Here is a 19,117-nt window from a genome sequence, read left to right as displayed (position 1 = left end):
CACCGGACGGCACAGTTCGCAGGAGTCAGGTGGGGCATCTGATGCCGGACCCGGTGTGCGGTTGCCAGGAGGCCTTTCTGGGTTGTCCCGGCCCAAGGCGCCCCTGGGGACCACTCACTGCTGGCGCAGGCTGCTGGAGCCAGGGGTCCCGGCTTGGTGGAGCCCATGTGACGCGGTGGGTCCACGGGATGGGGTTGGGGGTCCCGGCTTCGGGTAGGCCCCGTTGTCCCTGAGGACCTCGCCCCGCGCCGCCCCGAGAACCCCGGCACCTGCCCGTGGCGCTCGAGGTGCCCAGGGTTCCCTGGTAGCGCTCCTGGCAGGTCGCGGTGGGGCGCCAGGCAGACGTGCACAGTCTCCGCAAGCACCATTCAGCCGGGCCTGGCCGCGGCCCTTGGTCCCCAAGGACAGGGCGGGGGGGCGTGGCCCTGCGCAAGGAGGCGGGGCGGAGGCTTGGTGGAGTGTATAGTTCTGAGATTCACACGTGGTAAATATTGCCTCTGCCTAATTAAGAAAATCAAGAATAGACAAAAAGGAAAATCGTCTGAGGACCTATGGCTGTCGGAGGAGGGGACTGTGGACCACGGGAACGCCAAAAGGCTGACTGGTTTAGGGCCACCAATCAAAGCCAAGTCTTCAGGCCCCTGCCGGGTGGGGCAGGACCACTCTGCTTCCGGTGCAGAGCTAAAACCCGTGTCCTCCACCAGCAAGACCACGGGGCTCTTGTGGTTACCCCCAGGGCAGACAGACCCTGTGGGGCAGTGAGAACTCAGGCCCGAGACCTGCAGGTGGTCACCGGATTCATTAAAAACCCACTGAATGGGGACGCTTTAGAACTCAGCGATGCGAGTTAGCTGTGGGCAGGTTTCAAACCATGGGCAGAAAGTGTCTGACCTACTCGTGGCCTCGGCTGGGAGTGGGTAATGGGCTGGGGAGACGGGTACAAACGGGTTTTCACCGTCACTTTTCCTTTATGGAGAACTGAAACCAAACGACTTCACATGCCCGAATGGAAGATTTGTTTCAAGGTGTCAGTGACATTACGTTTTGATGCCACTTAATTTTTTCAGGTATTTCTGCCTGGCCCTGAGCTAAGAGCAAGGCCCAGAAGGACCCAGAACCCAAGGGGCACAGCGTGAGGGGACGGTGACCTGAGTGGAGAGTGGCTCCTGTGGCCTGGTTTTCTGGACACAGCTGCTGCCACAACCCAGGGGCATCGTGGGGCAGGGTGGCCTCTCCCACCTGATGCCAGCGCCTCAGGCCAGCCCCGCTGCCCTGCATGACAGGCGTCCAGAGGGACGTGGGGACGCAGGCCCCGAGGCAGAGCGGCTGCCCCCTGCAAGGCCTGCGGAGGGTGCTTACTGGGGGCGAGGAAGCGCGCACACAGGTGGCTGTCCTCAGTCATCACATGGTGCGGGGAGGGAGCCCCTGGGGAGCGTGGCTGCTCCGGGGCCCGGGGGGAGGGTGGGTGTGTACAGATCTAGATGCCCTTTGCAGTGCTGGGCCACTGTCGGCTTGGAGTCGACCCAGGACGGGGCAGTAGTGTCCAGGAATGAGGACCTCAGTGCTCCACAGACGCCTGGGTGGGGCAGGTGGCAAGGCAAGACCTGGAAGCCTGCCCGAGTGGCCAGAATCAGAGGTGGCCATAGACGGAGCTGCCCAAGGGCCAGCACAGAGCACAGGCCGCTTGTGATGGCCACCACCCCGACCACACTGCCATCACTGTCCTGGGGACGGGAGGAGCTGGCCAGCCTGCACCAGGTGCTCTCCGCTATCCCCCCCGCCCCCCGTGCGGCAGCTGAGGAGGGGCCTGCTCTGCAGCCCGAGGCCCAGGCTCAGGACCTGCCGGCCAGCTGCAGCCCAGCTCTTCCCACTGGACGGCCACTCACAGGCAGCAGGAAGCCACCGCTGGGTGCGGGGCAGGAAGAGGCCAAAGGGACAATGGTGCTGGTCACCAGCTTGCCTGGACTTGCCCCAGGAGGGCTGTAGAACCCAGTCAAACTGCCCTTGGCCGCGGGTCTCAGGGCTCCGACGTCCCTTCTTCACACCGACGCCAGTGTTTGGAAGATGGAAGGTGGAGGGCGGGGCGTCGGTCCACACTCGGGCCAGGCAGATGGGAGTGAGGTCCCGGCCCTTTGCTGTAAGATGCCCCCCAGACTGGACTCTGCAGGGTCATTAAATGAAATGCACAGCGAAAACAGTTCTGCAGTGAAAACATTTATTTTACAACAGTTATTTGAAGTCGACATCCAGACATACGAGACAGAGATTGCCACGGGAAACCGTTGTGGTCACTCCAGCCTGGCCCCCAGGGGGCACATGCCCGAGGGACCCCCACCTTGGTCGGGTTCCAGTCACAGGACAAAGCTGGGCACGGACGATGGGTTCCATGCAGTTACACTTAGTTCTTATAAACGAGGTGGGTTTGTCTCAGTGTGGACTGCCGCTTTCACTCAGGGTGACACATGACCCATTCTCAGGGAACCGAGATCCACCAACGGGTGCTGTGGGCAGGGCCCAACCGGCCCGGTGCTGGAGGACAGCGCTGCGTGGCCCCCGTCCCCCACCTCCCCCCGACCCCTCCAGGGCTGACCTGTCGTCAGGACAGAGACCCGCTCAGAATGCAGCTTTGCCACTGATTGTATCTGATGCTTCGAACGTTGGTTTAAAATTTCAAGGTAGGAAAAGGTTTCCAGGCACCTCCTAGATGTCACACAGGGACACTCGCCGGCACGGCAGCCCTGGTACCCTACTCTAGAGAAGCTGGCCCTGAGGGGCCCCGCCCGGCCACTGCAGGACGGGCACCAGCCAAGGTCTCAGCGAGCTGCTCCGCCCAACTCTGAAGGGACCAGCGGCCCAGCTGGAGCTGCCGGTCCCGGTACTGCCCAGCCACGGCCCACCTCCAGCGCACACGGATGCCAGCCCTGCCAATTCCACAGGAGGACGGTTCACAACCAAGACGAGAAAACAAACAGGTCAGTCCTGTGTCACATGGGTTCACAGCTCAGATAGGAGAAAGGAATGAGATCAGTGACTTTTCCACACCCGTCACAACCCGCCCCCAGCAGGACAGGCGCCAGCGCTGGCTGTGCGCCCCCGGCAGAGCGACCACGGCCAGCCGGGGGTGAGTGGTCCGGGCAGGGCACCCACGCGGATCAGACCCCAGGGAGTGCGCACAGGGCAGGGCACGACCTCTAGAGCAGAGTGAAGCAGGAGGGAAGCTGAAGGGAGACAGGGCGCCAACGAGCAGGGGCGAATCTATGCCGACGGCCACCGCCCCCGGGGCCCCCGGGCACCCATGGCTCTGCATGCCTGTCGGGCCAGTCCCGCCCCTGGCACAACGGGACAGGCTCCTGGAGGCGCCCCGCCAACACTGGCCACATGGGGTCCTGGCTCCAGGCAGCCCCGAGTGAGGGCTGAGGTACCGTGTCCCCCACTTGGCACACAGACAGGGGAGGCCTCTCCGGACTTGACAACACTGACCACCAGGAGACCACAGAGGGACTGCGCTGAAGGTCCGTGTCCCCAACGGGACGAGGCCTCACGGCGATCACAGCAGAGCATGGAAAAGGCCTGGATCCCACCCAGCCTCGGGCCGAGGCCGACGTCGCCCCCACCTCTGCCAAACTGCCCTGCCCCAGGGGGCCTGGGTACCTAGGAAAAGACCCACAGGACTTTGAACGAGAAGACGCCCAGCAAGGGGCTCACGTGGGCACGGGCGACGGGGCCCCAGGTTTAAAGCGGGTCCCTGACCGTCCTGGGGAGAAGACAACTCGTTTCCTCTGTTACCTCCAGAACCTCACGGAGGCTGCCTGTGGCCTCACCCCTCGGGCGAACCCTGTTGCCGCTGCACGGGGCCGGGCACAGAGGACGCCTCCTCCCAAGGGCCCAGGTAGCGCGTTCCTCCTCTTCACGAGACGCCGAGCTTCGGCGAACCGCCCTGACTGACCGCCACAGCGCACAGCCCCTCTCACCGATGTCACCACGACCATCCTAACGAGCAAAAACCCAAACAAAACAGGACCAAACGCCTGCCCGAGGCCCCAGTACTCGGCCAGCTAGTGTGCTCGGCCGGCAGCCGGGCGACGCAGTGGCCCTGCCAGAGCCTCCCAGCACCCTTGCCCGGCACTGCTTCCCGAGTGCCCGGCTGTCCTGACGCCACCCCTCCCAGCCTCGGGAATGTGCCCTGCTCCGCCAGCCCATCCAGGCCAACGTGTGGCCTTCCGCTGCTTGTCCTTCACCCCCCCCGGAAACCCAGGACCAGGCCCCGGGGGCCCCTCTGTACCCATGGTCCCTCAGCCCCTGCAGCAGGGGCACCCCACGAGGTCTGGACACGGATGAGAAAGACTGGCTTCTGGCGGTTCACGGACACTTCCCCTCACAACCGTGGCGAGAAGGGCTCTGGCCCGGTTGTGGCTAACGAGCCAAAGGGCACTGGGGATCCTGGGACCCAGCCTCTGGCCCGCCGGCCTCCCCCAGGACCAGCATCTGCAGCCCTGCCTGAAGCATCGACGAAGACAGGAGTGGCTGAGGGAGCGGGGTGGGGGCAGGGTGCATCACGACCGGACTGGCCCGCAGGCAGACTAACGGCCGCGGCCACCACTCCCAGGGGCCTGAGCAGGGCTGGAGAGACCCCACGGGCATGCGGGGTGTGCAAGGGTCGGGGCAGGGGGAACGTGGAATGTGGCCCGTGGGGCGTGGGGGGGCTCGGGCAGACACAGGCAGAGAAGGTGGCTCAGAACCAGGGCCTCCCCACACCCCAGCAAACTCACCCACGGGAAGACCCACCACAGGGCCACGCGCACCAGGTGCACGGGTCCCATGCCAACTGTCCCCAGGGCCACCACCGCGGGGCGTCGACGGCACCTGCGGTCACGTGGAGCAGTGCCCACAGGGCCCAGGAGCAGGAGGGGGAGGCCGCCCGGCCCGGAGACACCACGTGACGTGCTGGGCGCACGGCGCTGATCCGACCCGAAGCCCCAGGCGGCCCTGGCGTCCGGCCAGCACGCCCACGACGGATAGACGGACATGGAACGTGACCCCATACATGCTATTAAAAAGGAAAGACAGGAGACGACACGTAGCTAAACCGCTTCACACCGCATGCGACGCACTTCACGTGCCGGGGGCGGGCGGGCGGGCGGGCGGGCTCGGAGGCAGGGGCCGCGGCCCCGTCCCAGTGACTACAGTTCATGGTTCTAAGGTGGAGGTGGCCGGGCGCTGACTCGTCCTCTAATCACGGCAGCTCTGAGCTTAGTTGAACCCGTCGGTGTGGTAGCTGGGGTGGGAGTCGGCCGTGAGCTGGGTGGTCTCCGTGGCGGACGCCGGCTGTATGACAATCGGTGTGTCTGTGGCCTCTGGAAAGCAAGCACACACGTGTCCGTCGCACGACGGTGGCAGCCTTGCCGTCTGGCCCCCGACACCGCCATCCTCCGGTGACAGTGCTCCTTCGCCTGCTCGCTCTACCGGGGCCAGAGGTCACGGGACGAGCGCTTGGAAGAGAGAGGCCATTCGACCTCCACCCAGCACGACCTTGCTCCGTCACCTCCGGTCACCACCAGCCCGCAGCCCCGCCCCGCCTTCTGGTCCCTCAGAACTACGGCTACCACGGTGCGGGTGGGGTGGCCCTGTGCGTCGTCTGCTTTTACCTCCGGTGTCCACGTTCACACCAAACAGTCCCAGCTGCCACCACACACACTCCCGGCACAGAGTCAGTGCCCGCCTGTTTGACGAGACAGGTGGACGGTGTTGAGGGCCGGTGCTGGCTGCACCCCACGCACGCACGCCGGCTGGGACGCACACTCACCCCGCTCGTCAGACTGCAGCTGCGCCTCCAGGTCCTCGGGGGACACGTAGAAGGCGGCGTCCTCGCCCTCGGGCGCCTTCGGCTTGCACTTCCCGCAGCAGCAGTTGAAGCAGCAGCAGAGGCAGCAGCAGCAGTAGCAGCAGGTGAGGAGCCCGCAGACCACGAACAGGGCCTGGGGGGAGCAGGGGTGTTGGGTGGCGCTGCGGGGGCCCCCAGGCCCGTGCCCCCCAACAGAACGACAGGCGGACACCCGGGGCTCCGCGCGAGAACAGTGCCTTCCAGGGCAGGCGGTGGAGAGAGGGCTGACGGGTGGCCGGAGGGGCCGGGACCCGCTGCTCAGAGACAAGCAACGGGAGAGACAGGGAGGGGACGAGAGCCAACAGCAGGCGCTGCAGGCGGGCTTCCTGCGCCCAGCGTCCTGGACTGTCACATCCTGAGGCCTTACACGTGACAGGGGTGACGCTGTCTCCCCGCCTGGACCCTCCCCAAAACTCAGTGACCGAGGGCTGTGGACACCCCGGCTCGGCACAGATCGCAGGCAGGCGACTGCCAGCTCTGCCCACGCCCACTGTGTGACAGGCTGCCACAGGCCCGGGACCAGCTCTCAGGGGTGGGGACCACGTGGCTCGAGTGCCCCAACTGAGGCCGGCGTCCTGCCGGGGTGACACTCAGTGCACCGGGGGTCGGCCCCGCCACCCTGGCCCTGCTCACCTTGGCCCACCAGCTGGACAGCACGAAGTAGGTGTTCACGTTCTCCTCCCCGAACTGCTCGGCCACGTACAGCCCCAGCGAGCCGTACTTGTCGTAGATGTTCCTTTTCGTGGCGTCCGTCAGGATGGCGTGCGCGTTGTTGATCTCCTTAAACTTCTCTGCGGCCTCGGGGTTGTCGGGGTTCTTGTCAGGATGATATTTCAAGGCAAGTTTCCTGCAAACCAAAACCAGTCCTCGGTCTTGTTTCGCGTCCATCCACCGGGCAGAGGGGCCAGCTGAAGGGACGCTGGCCTGTGACCAACTTGCTTTCTAACTGCCCACAGGGCTCGAGGCTGTCAGGGTCAGAGAACGATCTGCCACCATTCCAAGGTGAGCCTCCCGCCCAGACGCCCTGGCCCACAGGAGCAGGTCCACGGCGCGAGTGCCCAGCGGGGCAGGCAGACCCTCCTGCTGAGCCCTGGCTTGCCAGCGGCGGACTGCATGCCTGCTAAGCCAAGTGGCACACGAGGCGGCTGCAACGAGGCATTTACCACGTGCTTCACAATGACACAGGCAAAACACAGAGGTCTGGATCTGGTGTCTGGATCAGCGACGGTGCCTGACTCTCACAGCTGAACCAACGAAATGGCACATAAGGGTTAAGTTCAAGTCCAACCGGAAGGCTGCAACAGGGTCAGCAGGTCCTATCATCACTCTAAGGCCCCAACCCTGCAGGTTCACCCCTGCTGCCCACGGAACTGCCTGCTCCAGGGCAGTCTGTGTCACTGACAAGGTGCTGTCTGCTGCTGCCAAGGCCACGCCGGTGCAGTGACCACGAGCTACGAGGGAACACACGACACGCTGTGTCGGCTGGGAAAGAGCACACGCGGTGGCTCTCGGTCGAGGCGCATCGAACTCGGGGGCACGACGGGCCTCTTACCGATAGGACTTCTTGATGTCATCTGACGTCGCATTCTTGTCCAGCCCGAGAACGTGGTACAGCGATTCCCCGGAGGTGGAGAGCGAGCGCTGTCTCTGATCCGCCATGGCAGGCTGTCCTACGGGGAAACCGGGAACGTCGGAAAGCGGGGAGACTCCAGCCGCGGGGCGCACACTCGACCCCACGTGACGGCTCTGCGCGAAGGGTCACAGCACCGTTTGTGGGGTCGGTGTCCGGAAGTGTGTCACGTGACTGCAGCAGCGACGCCACAACACCGCGGCCCAAGGAGACTGTCAGCACGCGCACCTGGAGCCCTACGTGGCGGGCACAGAGAGTGCGGCTCGAAAGCTGACAGGAGGGCGGCACCGTCAGGCGGCCGCCAACGCAGACTCAGCCAGGTGCCGTCTGCAAGGGACACGCCGTCAAGACAGCCGCAGAACGCACGGACACGGGGTCGCAGGGAGAAACAGACCACCCACCGGCGACAAGAACCTCAGTCCCCTCCTCGGGAACTGACCGCGCTGGGAAAACGAACAGCAGGGCCAAAGCCGAACTCCCAGGAGCAGCACTGACGACCAGCCACCCCGACCCCCAACACCCGCAGATCACACACTGATAAAAACCACCAACACGCACCACGTGCTGCACCTTGAAACAAGGTTCAGAAATTTAAATGGGCTGAAGTCACCCACAGCGCGTCCCGACCTTAACGGAATTAAGTCAAGAACCCAATGGGAAGATATTTAGGAAAACCTCAAGTATCTTAGGTACAACACACTCCTAAGAAACACGTAGAAAATATTCTGAATTTAATAAGAACAAAGCACAACATGTTAATCGACACCTAAGGTTCAACCTCATAACGCTAAAAAACGCAGAAACGAAAGGGGTAACAGCAGAAATCAACAAAACGGAAAGCAGATAAACAGAAATTTAACAAAGCCAAAAGGTGGTTCTTTGAAAACAACAAAATTGACACAGGACTGGCCAGACTGATGGGGAAAAATAAAAAAAAACCCCACACAGAAATTAGCACCACAGGGAAAGAAAAACAGAGGGTCGGTCCTTACTATAGACCCTACGGGCACGAGAGAGATAATGAAAGATTATGGACGACTTTATGCCAAGAAATTAAGACTAAATGGACAAATATCTTGAATAATACAATTTACCAAAAACTAACAGAAAATGGAACAGAAAATCTGAATAGCCCTATAGCCATTATAAAAGTTGAATTTGAAATAGGAAACATTTCCAGAAAGACTACTTCAGGCCCAGATGGTTTTTCTACTAAATAGTCAAGGAAGAAATCACATCAATTTCAGATACGTTTTTTCAAAAACCGAGCAGGAGGGAACCCTTCCCAGCTCGTTCTGGAGAACAGCACGCCCGCCCTGCCGCTAACGAAGGCAACACCGGAAAAACGCCCCACAAACACAGACGCAGAATACTTAACAAAACACCAGCAAACTGAACCTGAACACACAAAAAGTTACACAAATCCTGATCCACTAGAAATTATCCCAGGAATGCCAGCGTGATTTAACATTTCAAAGTAAATCAATGTGATTCACTTTATTAATAGAGCAAGAGAAACCACACGATTCGTGGAAGTATTCAGTAAAAACCCAACGCCAACGCACGCTTTAAAAACCTCTCGGCACATCGGGAACAGAAAGGACCATCCTCAGACTGACGGGCAGCTGAGCGAGACCCGCAGCTGACGCTGTGGCGGGGCTGGCCGGCCCCGCACCGCTCTGGTCCAGCTCCGCTCCGGGGCGCCTGACACCGCAGCAAGGTGAATAAAGACAAAAAGCACCCGCTTCCAGTTAAGATGGCAGAGCAGCGGATTTTAAACACACGAACGCGAAGAGACGTACCTGTCCCCGTTCTTAGATGGCTTGGCTGTTTACATAGAAAGTCCTACAGAATCTACAAAAAAACCTAGAGTAAATGAATTCAGCAAGGTCTCAGGACATAAGTTTAACATTTAAAGCAACCTCTTTTATGTAAAAGCAGCAAACAACTTGAGAGTTTACCACAGAAATCCCCAAAACCGCTGTTTCACTTCCACGGTCTCGGCCAACCGCGGTCTGAAAATCGTAAATGGAAATTTCCAGAAATAATTCATAAGTTTTACAGGGCACGCCCTTCTGAGTCACGTGGGGAGTCGCACGCCGCCCCGCTCGACCCCACGTGGCCGTGGCCCATCCCTGCGCCCCGCAGCTCCACGCTACGTCCCCTGCCTGCCTTGGCGACCGGACCGGCTGCTGCGATGTCACGGCCTGTGTCAAGCCGCCCTTACTCTACTGAACAATGGCCCCGAAGCCAACCATGTAACTTTAGTTACAGCACATCGCTCCCCGTCACTATTAGCTATTGTCGTTAATCTCACTGTGTGTAACTTATAAATCAAACTGTCTGTCCCCAGTGTGCATGGGCAGGAAAACATGTGTGAGCACTCGGCACCGTCTGCGGTGTCCGGCCCCACTGGGGGCCTCGGGACATGTCCCACGAGGTTCGGGCGCAACTCCTGTAAACATAACTTTCACCGATAGCAGCATCCAAAGCCACGAAGGGGTGAAATTTAACAAAAGACACACGAGATCTGCATCGCCGAGCGGAGTGAAGGGCGACCTAAGACACTGGCGAGACTCACCGGAGTCGGGGTGAGGCGGCGTGTGGCGCTGAGGCCCGCCCTCGCCACAGCTGCCCACGGGGGCTGTGCCAGTCCAGCCCCGGTCTCAGCAGAGCTGTTGTAGGGACCGGCAAACTGATTTCAAACTGCGTGCGGCGATGCAGCGGGCTGAGATTAGCCGCAGGAACGCCGGTAAAAGAGCGAGCCGGAGGTCTCACTGACCTCGAGACATGGCCCCACACCGACCGAGGCTGTCTGGCCCGAGGAGCAGACCCGACAGACCGGCAGCCCAGCGGGCACCTGGACAGACCCACACCTGCAGGCCGGCCCCAGAAACGGAGGGAGCACTCCGAGCACAGGTGCCCAAGAAGCAGCGCACACCCACGATACGGAAACAACTCACACAGCGCAGTTACTAAGACAAAAAGAGCCCATTTATGAAAACTGGCAAAAGATGTGGACATGTCAGAAGATGTGTAACACGGCCATCAGGACGTGAAAAGACGTTCACCGCCATCAGTCATCTACAAAGGGAAAACACGGCGGTGCTGCCAGACACCCACCAGGACGTGTGTGCCAGGCAGAGGGGCGACGCTGGCCAGCGCGTGCTGAGAACGTGGCAGGGCGCGGCCCGTCGGCAAGCAGTTTGGTGGCACTCACAAGGTAAATGCGCCCTTACCGTGCGACCCAGCACCCCCAGTGCTAGGTGAGGTCTGGCCCACAGTGCATAATGGAAGCCCGCGTCCACACAGACTCACACACACGCTCGGAGCCACTGTTCACAACCACCCAGCTGTCTGCCGCCAAGTGAGACGGGAACGGGCCGGCCCAGATGGGGACGCCGGCCAGAGGGGACGAGCTGCTGGCACACGCGCCATGTTGCGGGCAGGGCCGGCCCTGGGGAGCGTCTCGGGCCCCTCACGGAGCCCCTGCGAAGACAGGTGAGTGGCCGCATGGAGGGGGCAGAGGGAGAGAGGGGTCACCGGGGCTCGAGAAAACTCTACACCCTCACACAAGGACCTGCACACGAGCGTCCACAGCGGCCTTATCTGTCACAGCCCCAACATGCACGCAGTCTGGACGTCCACCGAACGGCACACGTGGGCCACTCCCCACTCCTCGGTAAAGCGCAGACTCACAGAAACGCAGATGCCACAGGCCGGTCTCAGGGGCCATGCTGAGCAGACAAGAGCCGACCCCAAACGCAGCGCCACATGACCCCGCTCACCGAACACGTTTAGGACGACGGCCTTTCAGATCCGGAAGGCAGACTGGTCAGTGACGGGAGGCGAGAGTGACCTTTGGGGCAGCACGAGGGCCCCTGCGGCGTGGGGGCTGTGTGCTGTCTTGACTCCAGGGGCGGACACACCAACCTGCATGGGTGCTGAAACCGTGCAGAAGGCAATACCCACGAGCACACGTGCACTCGCCACATGAAGGCAGGCGGGTGTCTGCAAAATGTCACTACTGGGGACAGAGGTGGTGTCTGTGTCATTTCTCATAGCCACAGGTGACGCTATAACTATCTCAGTAAAAGTCACAACCACTGGACCAATTCAAGGCTACTGGGTCGGTTTAGACCATTCAAAGACGTCTGAACTGGAGATAACATAGCACGTTGCTGTCAGCAGCAAAAGCCACATCTAAAATAACGAGCAACACAAAAAGGCACAGTCTCGAGTTGTGACTTGCTAAATGACCTTCTCACTGCTTGAAGTTGACAAAAAAATAAGACTCCTCCCCAGGAAGCCCACGGGCACAGCCGCACCTCTCAGCACCTGTGCAAAGAGCAGTGGCCGGGCCAAGGTCCAGAGGCGCCAGCTCCGTCGCTCGCCTGCCTACGGTCAGCCACACGTGCCTACGGCCACTCCTTAGGGACATGCTGACGTGCTCATGACCGCCACAGCGGAGATAAGCGAGAGGTCGTTTGGCAGGAGAAACAGCAACCTGTATACGTCCAGACAGTGGAACTTTGTTCAGTGATGAGGAAGGAGCCGTCAAGCCACGAAAAAGCCACGTGCTGTGGGACTCCAGCTACCTGACAGCCCGGGAACGACAGGGACAGTGAGAGACGGGGGTCGCAGGGTTCAGGGGAGCGGGGTGAACAGGCAGAGCACAGGCCGTTCTGTCTGACACGACCGGGGTGGGGACGTGTGATCACACGTCGGCCAAACCCACGGCCTGCGCTGTGGACTCCGGTCAGAAGCCCATGGACAGGGCACCCCATCGTACGGCTGCAGCGCGCCTGCCAACCCGGAAGTGCTCTCCGAGATGACCCGGCAGTGAGAACGCAAACTCGAAAGCGAGCTGGCGCCCCCAGGGGCAAACGCTGACGTCCCGACAGCCTCAGAGATGGCAGGCTGTCGTTTCCGTGAAGTGAGAGTGAGGGAGTAAAGGGGCACAAAAGGGTGGACAGTCCGAGGCCGAACACGAAGCAGACGGGCACGCTCACGGGACAGAATGGCCGGCGGCCAAAGCGCAGGGAACCAGACGGCTCAGGAAGGAGCTTAAGAGGCCAGCACAAGGAAGAGAGAAAGTACGAGGAAAGCTGTCCGGCAGGAATTCGAAAGGCGAAGAACGCCGCCAACTGAGAAGCGTCGGCTGAGAACAGCGAGAGCGGGGGGGACTGGGGCGCGCCGACCGAGGCCCCGTCCGTGCCGACGCCACACCTGAACGTCCCCAAACCCAAGACGATTCCAGGCCCTACAGAGCAAAGACTTTCAGCCTAGAATTCTATTAGCGACCCAGCGTGAGGTCAAAAGAATGGACAAAGGCAGGAGTCTGGGGAAGGGCAGCGCACAGAAACAGGCGGCCGCCGCGGCAGCGCCTCGCCCGCAAGAGGAAGGAAGCGGAAGCGGAAGCGGAAGCGGAAGCGGAAGCGTGCTCAGCCTGGTGCTGGGGCGGCGCCCACACTCTTCCTCCACGCCCGATTACAACATGGCAGCCGGCGGGGGCGGGGGGCAAGGCCAGGGCGCCTTGCGTGTGACAGGCCACAGGGGTCAGGGCACCACCACCTCATGAGGCAGGTACCATGGCAACGTCACAGATCAAGAGACAAGCACACAGGGGAAGTTGGGGCCTGAACCCCAACCGCGGGGCACCTCTCTCAGCCTAGGGACACCAGGCAGTGAAAATAAAAAAAGTCTCCCCACCACCCAAGAGATAACGGGGTCTGGAGCCCAGTTCCGAGAGCCGCTGGCTGTGTGACGTCGGGCAGGTCGTGGCAGTGCTCTGGGCGCCCTCCGTGACCGGCAGACAGACGAGCGCACCTCCGCGGGGCCGGGCCAGCACACAGCCAGGGGGGCGGGGGCCCCGCTGAGGGGCGGGCACGTCGGCTGGTGGTGAAGCAGCCGCACGCGCGGCCGAGCCCCGCTGCTCAGCGCCTGCCCGCTTCCCCGCAGCAGGGTGCTGCGGCCCTGCTAGTTCACCTGCTTCCCAGACAGGCAACTTTTGCTCCTTAGGAACTGTCACACAAAATACAAACCTGACGAAGTGTTATTGTACCCTCAGGTACCCAGTGCCTATTAAACGGCTGGCTCCGAGACCCCGCCAAAGGGAAACGGCAGCAATCGATGCCGCTGTGTCGGTGCTACACAAGGGACCGACCCTGTCCAAGACGTCCAGCGGCGGTCGGCTACTTGACTCGACTGAACAGAATTTACAGCATCCGCGTTTTAAATCATGATGCACTGGTGCCACTTCAAAGCCGGTGAGGGGGCATGCTGGGCATCGCCGACCCGGCCGCGCCGAGGGCCGGCACTCGGGGGACCCGGCCACCCTGGCTCGCCGCCCGCCTCCTCCCAGGCACAGATCACAGAGCCTCACAACCTCACGATTAACTTTCTTCGTTTCAATGAAATGCCATCCAGACTCGTGAGGCTAAAACTCGTTGGAAAAAAACACCACAAACCCAGAGACGGAAAACTAAGGGGTCGTGAGTGGCAGATCTCGCCCCTCATGCGAGTGATGCCCGCACGTGTCAGCCGCACGTGTCAGACCCCGCGAAGCCAGGAGCAGGCGAGCTCCCACAGACAGAGGAGCCGACCCTGGCGGTCACAGGGGTGCGAGAGCTTAGGGAGCAGTCCAGAAAGACGAGCGAGGCCGCGAACCAGAGGGTCGTCAGGAGCGGAAGTCAGGGGAGGCCAGCAGGGGCGCTGGGCCCAGGGCACGCGGCGCCAGGCTGAGGACGGGCTGTGGCGACACCCTGGAAGGGAACTTCGCAGACCGGAAGGGGCGCAAGGGGCAGTGGGAGTGGTCGGAGCCTCGTGAGGGCTAAACCCGAACCTGGTACCTGGGCGCGAGGACGCTTCCCTCGCACCAGGTGTGGGGCGGCGAGTCCACCAGGTCACCTCGATAGAACCGTGTTTGTCAAACTCAAGGAACACGAAACAAATGCTTTTACTCAAAACGCCACACTGGCGCCTCTGGACGGTGGGTATCGGGTCACCGGGTGATTCCGGGGAGAACCAGGGACCCGAGGTCACAGTCTTGCTCTGCGCTATGCCCCGTTCGCTCCCCGTCTCCATGCCGGTGCTGGACTTTTGAAAGCATGTTCTTTTCTACGCTTTTCTGTCCCGTCTGAACTGTTCACAAGTGTATGTATCGTTCTCATAGAACTGCAAAGCTGTCCTTCTGAGAAGACAGCCTCAGGCGTCTGCCCTTCCTCAAACGAGTCACTTCCCGGACAGGGCGGCTTCAGCAAGAACTTGGCATGGGGGGGCAGCCGGCCGGCAGGCACACCGAGAGCCCCAGTCCCCCCAGCAGATGTCCCCTACCCCAGGGGTCTGGAGCTCACCCTCGTGTGCTGCCCTCCCTCTTGCACCCGGTAAGTCTCCAAATGCAGTCCCTACAGAGCCCCTGCCGTCAGATCCAAGAGAAAGTTTGGGGTCAGTTTTGGCCACAGCCTAGACGAAGGGTCCAGTCACCCGGGGTCCAGCCAACCCCAAATTTTCCTAGGAACCAGCGAACACCCTAACGCAGACCCCTCGCCATCCGTGCTCACATCATCCGGAGTTTCTGACATCACCAGCTGAGGGCTGAAGGACCAGCTTTCCTCGTACTTCAGGGAGATGGCGGACAGCACAGTGATGGCTCTGGACAGCTTGAGCCTCGTTTACTTTATCGAAGCGAAGGAGAAAAACACAAGAAAAGTGCAGGCCGGACACAGCGGAAGCCGGCGCCCTCCCCCGGTCACTCTGACTCCGTCCTCAAAGTGTTATCTACTCCAGAGCAGGCGTGAGCAAGACAGTGCACACCCGCTCCCTGGGGCCACACGGGCTGCGCCCTCGCCATGTCCCCAGCCCCCAGCTCTGCCTCTGAGGCACGACAGTGCACGATGTGCAGAAAAACAGGCATGGCTGTGCCCAACAAAGCGGCCCTAACTACAGAAGCAGCACAGCCCCAGAGGTCCAATAACGGTGCCCCCGTGGATTCCTGAGGGAAGTCAGTCAGGTCTTACAGACAGTGACGTTTGCTCACGTCCAACGGACAGGGAACAGTGTAGTGTATGTGACAATTTTTAGTTTTCAAAATTAACTTCACATAAAACACATAGGCACACACTATGTGACTTAGGGAAGAAATGTTCTGCATATATCTTTTCAATCGAGAGAGCAAAATTCACAGAAAGCTGCTGCAACTTGAAGCGATCAGGCCAGACAGGGCGCCCTGCACATCGAAACTGCTGGGGAGCATGTGTGACAGGTGATGGCATTTCTGACAGACACCCCCCAAGAGTGCGCAGTGTCGTCCCTGACCAGTCTGTTCTTCCTGCCGTAGACAGTGATTTACTATTTTCTCCGGCAGCGCCCAGACAGCCAGCAGACAGCCGGTGGGGAGATTTACTCCAGAAGACAAATTTGAAAGCCACAGAACAGATGCTACTGCGAAGAAACATTGCAGTTATGACACCGCCACCCGAAAGCCCCAGGCGAGCAAGGGCCCTCCGCCAGGATGGCTGTGATGGCTGCTTCGCCCACCATGTCTCCCAGGCTCCCGGACATCCCGCCGGGCTGAAGGAAGTGCTGACCCCGGGCCGGGTGGAGGGAGGGTGCTCAGACACCACGCCAGTGGAGACCGCCACAGCCCACATGCCACGCACACGGACCCTCCCAGCCACAAACCCGCACGCAGTCTGATTCCAACCGAGTGTCGCCGAAATCGCCATGCGACATGGACCGCAGCACATAGAAACGAGGTCCACTGTCCAGTGCCAGGAGCGAAGCCCACTGACCGCACCCGACACAGACGTGTCCGTGAGAAGACACCCTAGCGGTCACTCCCTGCGACCACTGAGAGCTGTGGGTGGCAGCACGGTGACGCTGTAACACTGCACGGGAGGAATGGCGACGACCTCTGTGCCTGTGCGTCCGCAGACACGCGTCTGTCTCGTGCGGCATTCACCGTTCTCCACGCCGGGAGCCAGGGCCACGGCCGTGAGCAGGACACCTGACACCGTGGAGTGAGCCTGGTGCCGGGGCACCCCTGCAATCAGGGTGAATGCAGTCCTACGGGACACACGTTTATGGGGACAGGCAACACCGGCAGCTCGGGATGCAGGGCGCAGAATTGGATGAAGAAAGCCGTACCAGGGCACACGGCAGTCAAACCGCCGGAGCCCAAAGATGGAGAGAAATCGCGAACGCGGTCAGAGGAAGCGGGCGCGCACAGTGGGCCAAGCACCCACGCTGCGGCTTTCTCATCAGAAGCCACGGGAGGCAGGGGAGCACGTCGCTCAAGTGCTGGGCAAGGCCTACCAAACCGCAAGTCCATTCCCGACGAAACCTCCCTCGGACATGGAGGGGAAGTGGCGCGCTTCCCGATCAGCGGACGAGACTGTCGCTCCAAAGAAACCGCCTTGTGTGCTTCTCCCCAAACACTACTCAGTTTTAACTTTCTGAGCTTAAAAAAACGGTCTAACACTGAACACAGCCGTCTGGGACTTGCCCGTGAAACGCGACGTGTCCCTACAACCCTGCTGGGCGTGGCCGCAGCTCCCTCGTGCCCCGTGCTGGACAATCTGCGTGGCTTCTCCCAGCCAAGGGCGCTCGGCCGGCCCAGGTTCCGCTGTGACACGCGGCTCTGAACCCCGAGCTGCCCCGCAGTGCGGCTCTGAGGGCAGTGCTGGCACGGAGGGGCGAGCTACAGCGCGACCGTGACCACACACGCGTGGGGAGACGGCGCTTGGCCGCTCCCTCCCTCTGGGAAGCGCAAGTTAGGGCTACAAGGAGACCCCCCATCCACCCCTCCGAATAGCCTCGAAAACCACAGCAGCACCCAGTGCCAGGGTGGGTGGACGAGACCCAGAACCTTCACCTGCTGGGGACACAGACGGGTGGCCACTCCAGCAAGGGCTGGGAAGCTTCTCGTGAAGTCAACGTAGACGTGTCACGCGACCCAGCAAGCCCCCAGCCGAGCACCAATCCAAGCGCTTGGAAACAGCCACCGACACCGAAAACCTGCTGGTGAACACACATGATCGCCACACCCAAGGACACGTGTCCTTGTGAGTGGCCACAAACCAGAGAGGCAACACGAAGACATGGCACCAGCGACGCGGGCGCCTTTCCACCTGGGGACCCTCAAAGACACCACACGGAGTGCAAGGCCAGCCTCAGGGACACACGTGCCGACTCCGCTGGCACAGCCTTCTCGAAGTGACAGAACTGCACCAACGGAGAGAACAGGGCACATCAGGGGTGGGGCGTGCTGCAGGGCTGCCCCACACCCGGAGGAGGCAAGGGTCACACACGCCTGTACGTGTGACGGCTGAAGGGACAGCCCATCAAAAAAGGTCCATTTCACTGGGTGTTTATCTAAGAGGAGAAATCGGGGGCTTACACGTTTTGCTGGCGGTGTATTTTTCTAGTCGGTCATTTTCACTGTGGCTTATAAGTACCATCGGTCTGTGAAGGACTGGAAATAAAAACACAGAATCTGGTCCTTCGGCACAAGCAGTTCGGGGAGCACCGCCACAGGGGGCCCACCGAGGCCTAGACGGGGCCCGGAGCCGCAGGCTCAGCGTGGACGCCGCCCTCCATCGTCACGGACGCTGCGCTGCCTTAGTTCACTGTTCTTCCCACTTGCTATGGCGTCTCATGAACGCACGTTCTTAAAGCTTTCTATCTGTGGTAAAAACAAAATTTAGCGCCTCGACCATTTTAAGAGTCAGCTCCGCAGGGCGAGCTACATGCTGTGTGGCGGGTGTTTCGAAAGCCCCTGGTTTTTACATAACTGAACGCAGCGACTCTGTGAACTTAACCATTTTTGTCCTTGTTTTTGTTCAATAAATTCTTCCCAATCCCAGGGCCAAAAGTCAACGGTGCCGTACGCAGCGGCCACGGGACGGGAAGCGCAGCACGGGAACACAGTCCGTACCGCTGCCGCCACGCGTGGCGCCGGGTGTGGAACAGAGTAATCGGGGGGGGTCACTTCGTAAGGTGTACAAATGTCTCACCACTGTGCCGCACACCAGAAACTGATGCGAATTCATACAGAATGTCAACTGTAACTGCAAACTAAGAAAAGAAAAGAAAATGGTGCTACACTGTCTTCTGAAGTCTTGTGATCCACAGGTGAGCCGTGGCATCCGGAGGTGACCTGGGCACCAGGTGCAGCCCAATGCCAGCTGCCCAGAGTGCCACCAGCCCCCACACGCACCCGTCTTTCCCGGGGCCTGCGGGGGCGTCCAGCTCGCCGCCAGCACCCGTGGGAGGGCTGTTTGGGGCTGCCTCCCACCGCCCCGAGACGGCACGGCACGGCACAGCCCTCCCTCCAGGCCACTCAGCAGGGACTGTGCAGTCTGAGGCTGGGCTTCGCGGTCAGAGGGGGCCATGCTCAGACTGTCCACTGCGCGGAAGATCAGCACCCTGAACCCCCATGCGGTTCGAGGGCCAACTGTACTTTGTTCCGTTCTTAGCACGGTCCATTCAAAACCTCTGAAGTTATCTGAGGCAGTTTCAAAAATGTTTATAAAAACTACAAGTTCTTTGGTACTTCTACACACATCACTAGAGAATACTACTTAAAACAACTGCGTTTCCCCCAC

The 19,117-nt window shown here is 60.8% G+C and overlaps 1 protein-coding gene across 2 annotated transcripts in view; it reads right to left on the bottom strand.

The window, feature by feature from the left end:
• Nucleotides 1–2,198: 2,198 nt before the first annotated feature.
• DNAJC5 (DnaJ heat shock protein family (Hsp40) member C5) overlaps nt 2,199–19,117 on the bottom strand; it is a 17,391-nt gene continuing 472 nt past the window's right edge. Inside the window, exons 1-5 of one of the 2 annotated variants that reach the window (XR_896728.2) lie at nt 7,434–7,551; nt 6,515–6,728; nt 5,804–5,975; nt 5,646–5,719; nt 2,199–5,354 (exon numbers count right to left, since the gene is read on the bottom strand). Coding sequence is in view for 1 of the 2 variants with exons in the window: in XM_023519891.1 (XP_023375659.1) it covers nt 5,251–5,354; nt 5,804–5,975; nt 6,515–6,728; nt 7,434–7,540 (597 nt within the window). In the remaining variant the exon portion in view is untranslated. Of the gene's footprint in view, nt 5,355–5,645; nt 5,720–5,803; nt 5,976–6,514; nt 6,729–7,433; nt 7,552–19,117 lie in introns of those variants that run through there. The other variant, XM_023519891.1, reaches the window with a different exon arrangement.

The sequence above is a fragment of the Pteropus vampyrus genome, unplaced genomic scaffold, assembly GCF_000151845.1.
Source record: "Pteropus vampyrus isolate Shadow unplaced genomic scaffold, Pvam_2.0 Scaffold239, whole genome shotgun sequence".
NCBI classification, from domain to species: domain Eukaryota; kingdom Metazoa; phylum Chordata; class Mammalia; order Chiroptera; family Pteropodidae; genus Pteropus; species Pteropus vampyrus.
Note: the sequence above shows the minus strand (reverse complement) of the source record. Positions and strands in the feature narration are given on the sequence as shown.